Below are 12,192 nucleotides of genomic sequence, written 5' to 3'. Positions count from 1 at the left end.
TTGAGACAGGGTCTCCCTGTAGCTACAGCTGGCCTGGAACTGACTATGTAGACCAGGCTGGCCTTGAACTCACAGAGACCTGCCTGCCTCCCGAGTGCTGGGATTAAAGGTGTGTGCTACCACACAAGGCCTGGATTCAGTATTCTTTACAAAAGTGACTTCTGTCTTCTGCAACCAGGCTGGACTGGTCCTCGGACGGGCATTTGGGAACCACCGTGGTCTATGGTGTTTATTGAGTCAAAGTGTAGCTCTTCCCACATGAACTTGATTTCTCCTCTTTGTTCTTGCTCTTTCTTGGTGTTGTCTAGCTCACTGTTGCCAAAGCCCAAAGCTGGATGTCATCTTTGATGCCTATTCTTGGTTCCACACCTTCTGTTTCATAAATGTCTGTCCAACATGGTCCCGTCTAAACCCACTCCCACTGCCACCATTCAGGCTTTATCATCTGTCAACTTTTCATTGTCTGCCTCCCTCCAGCCCACCCTCTGGAGCACTTCTGAACTTCTGAGAGCCTTGACGGTTCATGTCAAAACCATGTTCCCCTCTTTACTAGGCACAATGTCTTCCTGTAACTACCATGCCCCAAATCCGACTTCACTCACATTCTAGGACAAAAGCTAAGAAAAAAATTAGCTTTTCCAAGCAGTGGCGATCTGGCCTCTTGCATGCTGTCTACAAAAGCACCATGATTCTTTCCCTATCAAATGGACGTCTTTAATCTTTTCTTCAGTCCCTTCATTATCCTGGTTGCTTGTCTCAGCCACTTTGAAGTCTGCCAACATCTTTCTAATCCTTAAGTAAACAGGACAAATCACTCTGCTTGGAGACATGAACTCCCTGCCCTACCTTGGCCTTTGGGATGTGGGCTGATTGAATAGCAGACAGGGGGTGGGAGGCTAAGCTCTGCCCCTCATGTTGGTGGGAAGTGCCGCAGGGAAAGGAATTCTAAAGACAAACTTGTAGCTGTGGCTCACCTGGGCAGTCCTCAGTGTCTGCAGGGCCAGCTGCTGAGCTTTTGGGGACGAGCAGGGCAATAAAGCTATTAGACCTTTATATACTTGGTTCTGGTACTTGGGATTTCCATGGACCAAAGCATCCAACAGAACCTGAACTTCCTCCTGGGTCTCTTCTGACTTAGATTTTGCCAGAAATTCTGCTATGGATCGCACACCTGGGCAGAGAAGAGAAAATGCTCAATTGGACAGGATTCATGAAAGCAATTCTTGCTCAAGACTACATAATACAAAGCATATGAAGAGCTTTTCAACTAAGCTTGTTCAATCAAGCAGAACTGAGGCTTTCGTGTTGCATTGCTGTTGTGTTTACTTCCAGCTTATGTGGTCAGGGGAATTTTGTTTTAAGGGCTGGTTGTGTGTGCGTGTGCGTGTGTGTGTGTGTGTGTGTGTGTGTGTGTGTGTGTGTGTGTAGTTTAGTGGGAGACTACCTGCCTAGTATTCATGAGGGCTTGGGTTTGCTAACCCAGCACAGGAAAGAAAATATGTTTCATTAGTTTGTAGGGTCATTTTAAAATTCAAGATATAGTTTTTGGTTTCTGTGCTGGGAACTACACCCAGGGCCTAGTGCATGCTAGACAAATGTTCTACCACTGAGCTGTACTCTCAACCCTAAAACATGCATTTAAAAAAATTGCTAAGTGATAAATGTGTAGAATTCTCAGCAGTTTACATTTTGTATTGTAATACAACCTCATTTGTACTACCTCATTTAAATATTTTATTTATTATTTTTATTTTATGTGTATGTGTATTTTGCCTGCATGTAGGTAAGTGCACTTGTTTTGTGCAATGCCTGCGGAGGTCAGAAGAGGTTGTTGGATCCTGTGGGACTAGAGTTACAGACAGTTGTTAGCTGCCATGTGGGTGCTTGGATTCAAACCCGGGTCTTCTGCAAGAACAACCAGTGTTCTTAACCGCTGAGCCATCTCTCCAGCCCCAATACTACCTCATTTAACCTGAGAAACTATATACAGAAGATTTTCCTCTCATTTTATAGATATGGAAATTATGTATTGCTAACCTTTTTCACCAGAAAGCTCTTAAGGACAGGTTTTGGGGGGAGGGTTTTGAAACAGGATCTCATGTAGCCCAGCTGGCCTCCAATTCAATATGTAGTCAAGGATGAATTTGAACTTCTGACCATCCTGCCTCCACCTCAAAAGTCCTGGAATTACAGGCATGTGCCACCACATCCAGGTTAGGGGCTATATTTTATTTATCTTTGTATTCTTAATACCTTTACATATACCCAGCACACAATAGGTGATCAATAATTTTATATTTCAGTGTTATTAAAAGCATTGTTTATAACTAAATTTCACACATGATTTTAGGCAATAGCCAATAAAAGTTTGTTGAATGGGGGGACTGGAGAGATGGCTCAGGGGTTCAGAGCATTGACTGCTCTTGCAGAGGACCCAGGTTCAATTCCCAGCACCCACATGGCACCTACAAACCGTCCTTAACTCCAGTTGCAGGGGAATATGAAGCCTTCTTCTGACCTCCTCGGCATAGTTCAACATGGGTGCACTCACATACATGCAGGCAATACACTCATACACATAAAAGTAATAAAATATTTTTTTTAAAAGTTTGTTGAATGGATGCATGAAAGAGAATGTGTTTAAAATAAGAGGGCTGGGATATGACTTGGTTGGTAGAGTGCTTACTTAGCATGCACCAAGCCCTGGGTTCAATTCCTAACACTGAGAATGCTTGTAATTCCTGTCTTCAGGAGATAGAGGCAGGAGGATGAGGAAGAAGTTCAAGGTTGTGTTTGGTCTTGTAGAGAGTATGAGGTCAGTCTGGGCTGCATAAGACTATGTCTCAATAAGAAATGGGCTGGAGAGATGGCTCAGTGGTTTAGAGTGCTTGCTGCAGAATTATGAGGACCTGAGTTTGGATCCCAGCACCTACATAACAAGCTGCGCATCCTGCCCATGCCTGTTATCCCAAGCTCTGAGGTAGATGGAACTTGGTAGGTTCCAGCTTAGCCAAGGAAACTCAAGCCCCAGTTTCAGTGAGACCCTGCCTAAAAGGACTAGGCAGAGTGATAGAGGAACACACCTGATGTCCTCTCTTCCAGTCTCTGTGTGTACAGACATAAGTGTATACACACATACATACAGACACACACATTAAATTTAAAAATCTACAAAAACCCAAAGCACAAACCAATAATAAAATAAAATACAATGGAGTATTTCTAAAATCACCATTGAAAATTTGAGTAAATTAAATGGTGTATCAGTAAAGCCATGAATCTGGTTTTGTGGTGGTGATGTGGACAGATGTGAGTAGACTGAACTAGATGCTTTCTGTGCCCCCAGTGGCTCTTGATAGATTTTTTTTTCCACAGCAGTGTGGGTTCTGCCACCCCTCCACCCAGCCCCGGGGAGATGTGGGGTCCGCATACTGGCACAGCAGTACCCACCATAACTTTCACAGATAAGTTCTTTGTATTTCCTGCCATTGCTTGCAATAATCTGAAGTAGTTTGACAGATTCCTTTTTGTCCTCTTCCTTGATTTTCTCTAGGCCAAGTATTTCTAAGAGTGTTAGGACACCTCCAATCTCAAGAAATTCTATCAGGTACTGATTGCTGTCCAGGGGGAAACAGTAGAAATAAGACATTTGTCAAATTCCTTGGTACTGAACTTTCGAAGGTTCCCAAAGCCAATTTCTTCCCACGCCCGCCCCCCCACCTTTGGCAGAGTCTCCCTGTAGCCCCAACTGGAATTTATTATGTAGACAAGGCTTGCCTTTATCTCACAGAGAACCACCTGCCTCTACCTCCTGAGTGCTGGGGTTAAAGGCGTGCGCCACCACACCTGGTTCCAAGGTAAACACTTGCCTCCTATCCAGGAAATGTCCATGGATAAAGAGAGAATTGTTTGGAATCTTTTTTTAGACTTCATTTCACCATTTGCCTGGCTGCCTTGAATTTGCTAGCCTTCTGCCTGAACTTCTGGAGAAGCTCAGATTACAGGCATGTACTACTGTTCATTGCCAAGAAAGTTCTGGAACTAAATACAATGGACATTTTTTTTTTTTTTTTTTTTTTTTTTTTTTTTTTTTTTTGAGGCAAGGTTTCACTATGTAGTCCTGGCTCATTGGAACTACTACGTAGACCAAGCTGGCCTGGAACTTGCACTCATCTCTTGCCTTTGCCTCCCTGGTGCTAGAATTACAGATGTGAGCCACCACACCTGACTGGCGGGTCCGTCCTTTTGAAGAGAGATCAGAATGGTTATCTCAGTAAAGCCACTGGAAGGAAGTGACTGGTCAATGACATAGCATTATTTTAGTAAAACACTTAGCAGAAAATTCAGATCTGCATTGTTGAAAGTTGAAGAACTTTGTGTCACAGTGGTTTGTTAGAAGACCTTTATCTCAACTCTGTGAATGACACTGGGGCAACTCACTCCTATGAGGGGCCTTGAGGAACAGGAATCCTGCTCTGGGTTGGGTCCCTTAGAGCTGGCCTTATAGGCAGTTGTGAGCCTCCTGACCTAGTTTGGTCCTTCCTTCCTTCCCTCCCTCCTTCCTTCCTTCCCTCCCTCCCTCCCTCCCTTTCTCCCTCTCCCTCTCCCTCCCTCTCCCTTCCTTCTCATCTCTCTCTCTCCCTCCTTTTCTCCCTCCCATTTTCTCTTCTCTCTCTTCTCTCTCTCTCTCTCTCCCCACTCCCTCTCTCTTCAGTCTTCTTCTCCCTATTGTCTCCCTACTGGCACTTCAATTGTCCCTTGGAGAATCATGCTTCCCCCATTTGTGAGCCATGTGGGTTTTGCAGGGCATACATGTAACAGGGAATGCCATCCTCTTAAGTGCAGAAATTGGTTTGGGGCCAGGTATGTGACCTAAGTTGATCCATTGAGCTCATACCTGAGATATTCTTGGGACCCCCAAGAAAAAGATGTACTGTTTTGTTAGTGTGGCTGAGCTACAAGGATGAGTGCCGGGAAGACTGGAGGCCCCCAGCACAGAGGCCTGTGAATGAGAACAGATGAGAAAAGTAGGAAACAAGGGATGAACAGACCAAGCACTGGTGACATTATCAAGCCCTGGGGCTGAGCAGGCCTGAAATATGTATGTCCACCCTCTGGTCTTTTCACTTAAGTGAGCCAATATGTACTCTTTTCCTGAGTCTAGAATAAGCTGGTTTTCAATAATTCACAACCAAGAGGGTGCTGACTTGTGAAGGGTCAATGGGGAATCTGGGATGGTGGAGAAGCGACTGGAGCAGAACCACAGGGGAATGCAGCCTCTAGCCCATCCTGGGTGCTTTGATGTACCTGTTGATACCTAGACTTTATGGTTCCATGTGGCCTGAATACCAAGAACCAATAACACCATGAATATGATATGGCACTGAGACCTCAGGGTCTCTCTAGAATGGAACTTACCTGCTCACGGCAGATAAGAAGATGCCAATGGACCTCAGGATCTTTTCTAAACTGAAGCCAGTCATATAACTGCGGGACAAGTTAAAGAGTGCTTTGGGGAGGTTTTTCACTTAGGCTTAGTACCCCTGAGAATCTGGGATGGTTACACAGTTGAACTGTGCCCTTTTCCCTGAGAAGAGCCACTAGCTGAAGGGTGAGGGCCAACACATGGTGTGTGTGCATGTGGGCAGGGGCAGAGTGTTAGTTTGTTCTCTATTCTCTAAGTTCTTCCAGGGCAATTCAGTCACCTAGACTCGACAGTCTCCCCAAGGAGCAATGAGGTTTGCAAAAGTCAGTGTGTGGAGAAAACTGAGGGTCACCAAGCCTCTCCGAGCCACAGCTGTTGCATCCTTGGGTCTCACATAGCTCATTCTTTCAGGTCTCATTCCCAGACTTCTCTATAAAGAATTAGCTTCATCATTAATTCTCAATTTTGTAATTGCTCAAAGTTTTACACTGGAGGTCACTATCCTTATGAAGAATTGCATGGCTTTCTAATATGAGTAACAGGAGATGGAGGAAAAATTAAACTCTGATTTAAAACAAGCTCAGTATTTAATGTTATTTTTTAATGTGAGCCTTTGCAAAAAGCTTTATTGTAATAAAGTACCCAGAGCACGCATCAGCTCTGATACAAGGTATGAAATCAAGCCACAACAGAAAGGGAACCAGTCAACAATTACTAGGCTCATAACACATCACAGGCTCTTAGAACACTTAAGAAATTAGCTGAAATTATTGCAGCTCATGGAGGATGACTGAGAGCTTCCAAGACTGATAAAGGCTAATGTAATGGGCTGGAGGTAATGGTGCTTTGTTGGGGGGCGGGCATGAGGCAAATTATCTTTGCTGTACCCTGGTTCCCAGGATGCCTATAGAAGTAGAGACAGATTGGCTCATTAGGAAAGGCTTTGCTGCAAAACAGTGTTTGCTCTGGAGCCAGGCTCCCTTGCCTGTAGCATCCACCACCAAGCCTAGCTTGTCTTGCTTTTGCCTCCCTTCTCCCTCTCCTTCTCCCGGCCCCACTCTCTCTCTTTCCTTTACTTTTGAGACAAGGTCTCACTATCTAACCCTGGTTGTCCTGGAACCAGTCTTAGGTTCAAGTGATTCTCCTGCTTCTGCCTCCTAAATACAAGAATTACAGGCATTCATCACCGTGTCTGGCCTCATCAAATCCTATTTCAATGCAATATTTAAAATAACTGAAATTAAAGCCAGGTGTGGTGGCTAACACCTGTAATCCCAGCACTTGGGAGGCAGAGGCAGGATGATTGCCAGGTTAGCCTTGGCTAGATAAGTTCCAGGACAGCCAGGGCTATATAACAAGACCTTTCTCAAAAGGAAACAAGCACAAAACAAAACACAACAATCAAAATTAATACAAAATCCTTGATGAATAAAATATCAAAGTTTTAAATCAAGCCAGGATTGGAGCCTGCACCTGATGATCTTGCCTCTCTCACTTCACAGTGGTCAAATGGAAATATTAAGACAAACAGGGAAACTGGAGTCTAGACTTGATATCAAAATGGCTGCTGATAAACCTTGAGTTGGGAGTTGTGCGGAGAGAAGCAAGAGTTCAGGCATTGATGCCTTCTCATGCATGCGGGCAGGCGTTCTACCACTAAGCCACCACATCCCTATAAGCTCCAATGCTTGCTGAGGCGTAGCCTGTGAACTGTGGCCTCAGAGTCACCCAGGATGCTTGTTAGAAAGAGAACAGGATGAAATGGCACATGTCTGTAATTGCAGCACTTGGGAGTTGGAGGCAGGAGGATCAAGAGTTCAAGGTCATCACTGGTGACACTGTAAGTTCAAGGCAGCTTGGACTACATGAGACTCTGTCTCAAAAAATTAAGAAAAAGGGGGCTGGAGAGATGGCTCAGCTGTTAGTTAAGAGCACTGACTGCTCTTCTAGAGGACCTGAGTTCAGTTTCCAGCACCCATATCAGTTATGGCTCCAGGGGATCTGATGCCCTCTTCTGGCTTCTGAGAGCACTGTACTCACATGTACATACCTATACACAGACACACATAATTAAAAATAATAAAAGTAGGGGCTAGAGAGATGACTCATTGGTTAAGAGCACTGGCTGTTCTTGCAGAGGACCTGGGTTCAGTTCCCAACACACACACAGTGGCAACAGTCTGTAACTCCAGTTCCAGGAAATCCAATACTCTCTTCTGACCTATGTGGGTATTGCACAACAGGGGTGCACTTACATACAAGCAGGCAATACATGCAAACACATAAAAGATAAAAACATAATAAAAATCTCACAAAAAAGTCAGGGCTAAATTGTCAATCAACTAAATCAACCTTTGGGTGAGATGGGAGGCAGACTGGTAATTAATATATTATTGTATTTATAATGTACTTATTTTTTATGATTTAAATTTTTTTAAAATTTATTTAATTCTATGTATGTGAGTGAATTGCCTGCACGTATGTAAGTGTACCCGTGTCATGCAATGTCCATGGAGGTCAGAAGATGGCACTGAAGTCCCCTGGAACTGGAATTATGGATGGTTATTAGCCTCCATGTGGGTGCTGAGAATTGAACCTGGATCCGCTGCAAGAGCAGTCAGTGCTCTTAATGCTAAGCCATCTCTCCAGCTCCATAATGTATTTATTATTTTTAAATTTTAATTTTAACATTTTGAAGTGCTAGGGATGGAACCCAGGGTCTCATGCACACTAGGCAAATGCTCTACCACTGACCTAATACCCCCAGCCCTAAAGTGCATTTAAAAATTGTTTTTAAATTATTTTATTTTTAAGATTTCCTTTTTTTTGGAGAAAGAATCTCCCTGTAGCCACAGCTGGCTTGGAACTCACTATGTAGACCAGGCTGGCCTTGATCTCAGAGAGATCCTCCTCCCTCTGCCTCCCAACTGCTGGGATTAAAGGTGTGTACTATCACACCCTGCTAGATTTGTTTTTATTTTTGTATATGTATGTGTACCTGCCTGCATGAGTTAATGTGCACCATGTGCACTGTACATGAGCCATCAGAGGCCAGAAAAAGGTGTTGGATCTCCAGGAACTGGAGTTACAGGTGGTTGTGAGCCACCATATAGGTGCTGAGAACTAAACCTGGGTCCTCTGAAAGGGTAGTTAAGTGCTCTTACTTGCTGAGCCATCTCTCCAGCTCTATGCTAGGTGACAAAAATGCAAAGATGGGTCAGAGAGGTTCAGCTTCTGCCCTTCCAGGGCTTACAGTCCACTGTGGTGTAGAGGAGGGAAGGTTTTAAGCAACAATGGTAATAAAATGCTCTGGCTATCAGGATAGCAGTGTATGTAGTGGGGAGCCTCGGGTAATCTGGGGCTCAGAAAAGAGCCTCCTGAGAATGTGATGGCTAAATTGGGGCCTGAATAGGGGAGCAGGAGTTAATCAAGTAAAGAGGGATTACAGAAGGGGAGAGGGTTCAGGCAAGAAGAAAAACATATACCAAAGAGGTCTAAGGTGGGCTGGTGGGCTGGGGGTATAACTTTGTGGTAAAGATCTTGCCTAGCACGTGTGAGATCCTGGGTTCCATCCCCAGTACCAGAAGACAGAAGGTCTAAAGTGAATCAATCAAGTGCAAGAACACGATACTACTATGCACAGAGCAGTAATGGCCTCAAATTCACCCATATTTCTGTCATAGCAATGGGCTTCCTTTCTTTGCAGGTTTTTAAACAAGGTCTCATGTAACCCAAGCTGGCCACCTGATCTTCTGTATCTTCCTGTCATGTGTTGGAGTGCCCTGTGGTTCTCTTCCCATTCACCTAGTTTCCTAGGCCAGAAATCTATCATCCTGTGACATGAGTAGGGCTGGTGGTTGGAGATACAGGCTAAGGAGCTCAGATTCCAGAGGGAAATTTGAAGACTCTCCCCTTGCAGTGATGTTGGCATCTTAACAATGAACTTGAGTTTTCAGGGAGAATCACAGTGAGCAGAGAAGGGGCATGCGCATGGAGGCCCAACACCAGCACTTAAGGGAAGGCTGAAGAAGAGGAGGAGTAGACAGAAGGAAAACAGACAACCACGAGAGTTGGCATCGTAGAAATCATGGGAAGAGTGTTTTGAGAAGTGGGAAAGGTTGGTTGAGAAATACCACAAGAGGCCATGCATAAGGGATGAGGATGTGGTCACTGGGCTTTGCAGTCAGAAAACCACTGGTAACCTTGGCAAGACTCGCACTGGTGGTACAGAGGGAGTGGAAGTGAGACTAGTGGGCAGAGGAGGGAATAGAGAGGAAGTGGGGATAGGGAAGGGAAGGAAGGAATTGAATGAATTTAGGTTTGAGACTGAGATTTATTTTTATTATTATTATTATTATTATTATTATTATTATTATTATTGAAGCAGGGTCTTGCCATGTAGACCAGGCTGGTCTTGAACTCACATAGTTCCACTGACTTCTGCCTCCCAAGTACTGGGATTAAAGACCTATGCCACCATGCCTGCTTGAGATTGGGAATTTAATTTTAATTAATTTTTTTGGTCTTTTTGAGATAGGGTCTCCCTGTAGCCCCAGCTGGTTGGAACTTGCTATATAGACCAGGCTGGCCTTGAACTCACAGAGATCCTCCTGCCTCTGCCTCCCAAGTTCTGGGATTAAAGGCATGGGCCACCACACCAGGCATCAATTAATTAATTTTATTTATTTATTTTTATTTTGTGTGTATGACTGTTTTGCCTGCATGTATGTAAGTATACTCGTGTTGTGCCCATGGAGGCCAGAAGAGGGCATTGGCTTTCTCTGGAACTGGAGTTATGAATGGTTATTAGCTGCCATGTGGGTGCTAGGAAGCAAATCTGGGTCCTCTGGAAGAGCAATCAGTGCTCTTAACCCCTGAGCCATCTCTCCAGCCCTTAATTTTATTTTAGATGCTAATCATCGTGCCTAGCCTATGGGATGCATGCTTGCAATCCCAGCACTTGGGAGGTGGAGACAGGAGGATCAGTTCATCTTTGGCAACACAGTGTTTGAGGTCAGCCTAGGCTACATGAGACCCTGTTTCAAGGGGGAAAAAAAAAGTAGATGAAAAAAAAGTTGGTAATGAGGCAAACAGAAAAATTGCAAGACCAAAAATAAACTCCCTAAGAAGATGGAGAGTCAAGTGCTGAATAAATACAGATTAGCCTTAGACAGAGGAATACTGCTTCATGTCTGGTGAGATTAAAAACAATCAGAGGTAAGGATAAGGATGTATTAATTGATTGGGAAGACAGGAAATCAGTAGAGCTCTTGATTTTTGAAGTATTTTTATCACCACATATTCTGTTCTAAATATTAGAATCAAGAGAAAGGCTCCCTCAACGGTATTCTCTCTTGAAGCCCCACCCACCCACCTACCAACTCAGCAAAGGATATGTGATTCTAAGCCAGGTAGTCAAGCGAATCAGGAACAAGCTGGCTCCCTGGGAAAACTCCAGCTCCAATTCAGGGCCAGTCTTGCCTTTGTTGGCTTCAATGAAATTGGTGAGAATCTGAGTCCTCGTGCCTTTGCCCGCATTGTCCCACTCCTGCAAAAAACTTAAGAGCCGGCTGATGGCTGCTTGCTCCTTTACAGAAGTCATGTTCAGTAAGTCCTGAGGGTGACTACAAGGTACAGAAAACAGGTTAACAGAACATTGAGAACCATGAAAAGCTAACTTTTTGGGCTTTGCTCTTCTACTCATCTACTGGAGGCTGGGGGAGTCTTTGCCCAGGTAGAGTTTCATGTAAAGCCACTCCAGGGGCTGAGAGCATGGCTCTCTGGTAGTGTTTGCAAGAGGTTCTGGGTTCCATTCCTAGCACTGTGCAAAACAAAAAGAAACAATACTGATGGCTGGGGTTACAGCTCAGAGGTAGAGCACTTGCCTTGCATGTGCAAAGTCCAGACTTTGATTCCCAACTCTGAAAATAAAGTCCATTCTAGGACCAGCCACTTGCTACTTGAGCAGGGAAGCTTTAGTTAGGTTGTAATGGAGTAGAAAATATCAAGGTAGTCCATCCAGGTATGGTGGCCCAAATCATATGCCCAGGACTCCCAAGGCTGAGGCAGGAAGATCATGATTTCAAGGCTAGCCTCAACTTCAGAGCAAGATGCTGTTTCAACAACAGTAGACTATGTAGATTAGGCTGGCCTTGACTCACAGAGATCCACCTGTCTTTGCCTCCCGTGTGCTGAGGTTACAGGCATGTGCCACCATACTGACTTTTTTTTTTGAGACAGGGTCTCACTTTGTAGTCCAGGATGGCCTTCAACTCACTGCAATCCTCCTGCCTTAGCGTTCTAAGTGCTGGGATTACAGGAGCGTGCCAGCATGCCCAGCTAAATATATATGCTTTGTGTGTGCGTGTGCGCACATGTGCACATGCAGAGGCCAGAGGTTGGTGTTTGGTATCTTTCTTAACTACTCTCTACCTTTTTTTCTGAAGCTGGAGTTCATCAGTTTGACTAGCTGGCTGCCCAGCAAGCTCTAAGTATTCACCTGTCACCACAACCCCCTAGTGCTGGGGTTATAGACAGGTGCCACCATGCCCAGCTTTTACATGGATGCTGAGGATCTGAGCTCAGGTCCTCATGCTTGTGTGGCAAGTGCTTTACCATCTCCCCTACCCCTGAAAATCTGCTTTTTTAAAAAAATTACTTTTATGTGTAAATTTTCCTGCAGTACCCATAAAGGCCAGAAGAGGGCATCAGATCCCCTGGAACTGGAGTTACAGATAGTTGTTAGCTGCCATGTGGGTGCTAGGAGC

At 44.6% G+C, this 12,192-nt stretch overlaps 1 protein-coding gene across 1 annotated transcript in view; it reads right to left on the bottom strand.

Moving 5' to 3' along the window:
• The window catches only part of Armh1 (armadillo like helical domain containing 1), a 39,254-nt gene extending 28,227 nt beyond the window's left edge, over positions 1-11,027 (bottom strand). Inside the window, exons 1-4 of the mRNA XM_008845416.1 lie at positions 10,804-11,027; positions 5,419-5,487; positions 3,451-3,617; positions 975-1,171 (exon numbers count right to left, since the gene is read on the bottom strand). Coding sequence (XP_008843638.1) covers positions 975-1,171; positions 3,451-3,617; positions 5,419-5,487; positions 10,804-11,027 — 657 coding nt within the window. The remainder of the gene's footprint in view (positions 1-974; positions 1,172-3,450; positions 3,618-5,418; positions 5,488-10,803) is intronic.
• Between the last annotated feature and the right edge of the window lie 1,165 nt (positions 11,028-12,192).

This window comes from Nannospalax galili, unplaced genomic scaffold (assembly GCF_000622305.1).
Source record: "Nannospalax galili isolate Female #2095 unplaced genomic scaffold, S.galili_v1.0 scaffold1402, whole genome shotgun sequence".
NCBI lineage: Eukaryota > Metazoa > Chordata > Mammalia > Rodentia > Spalacidae > Nannospalax > Nannospalax galili.
This window is presented reverse-complemented; position numbering and strand designations above follow the sequence as displayed.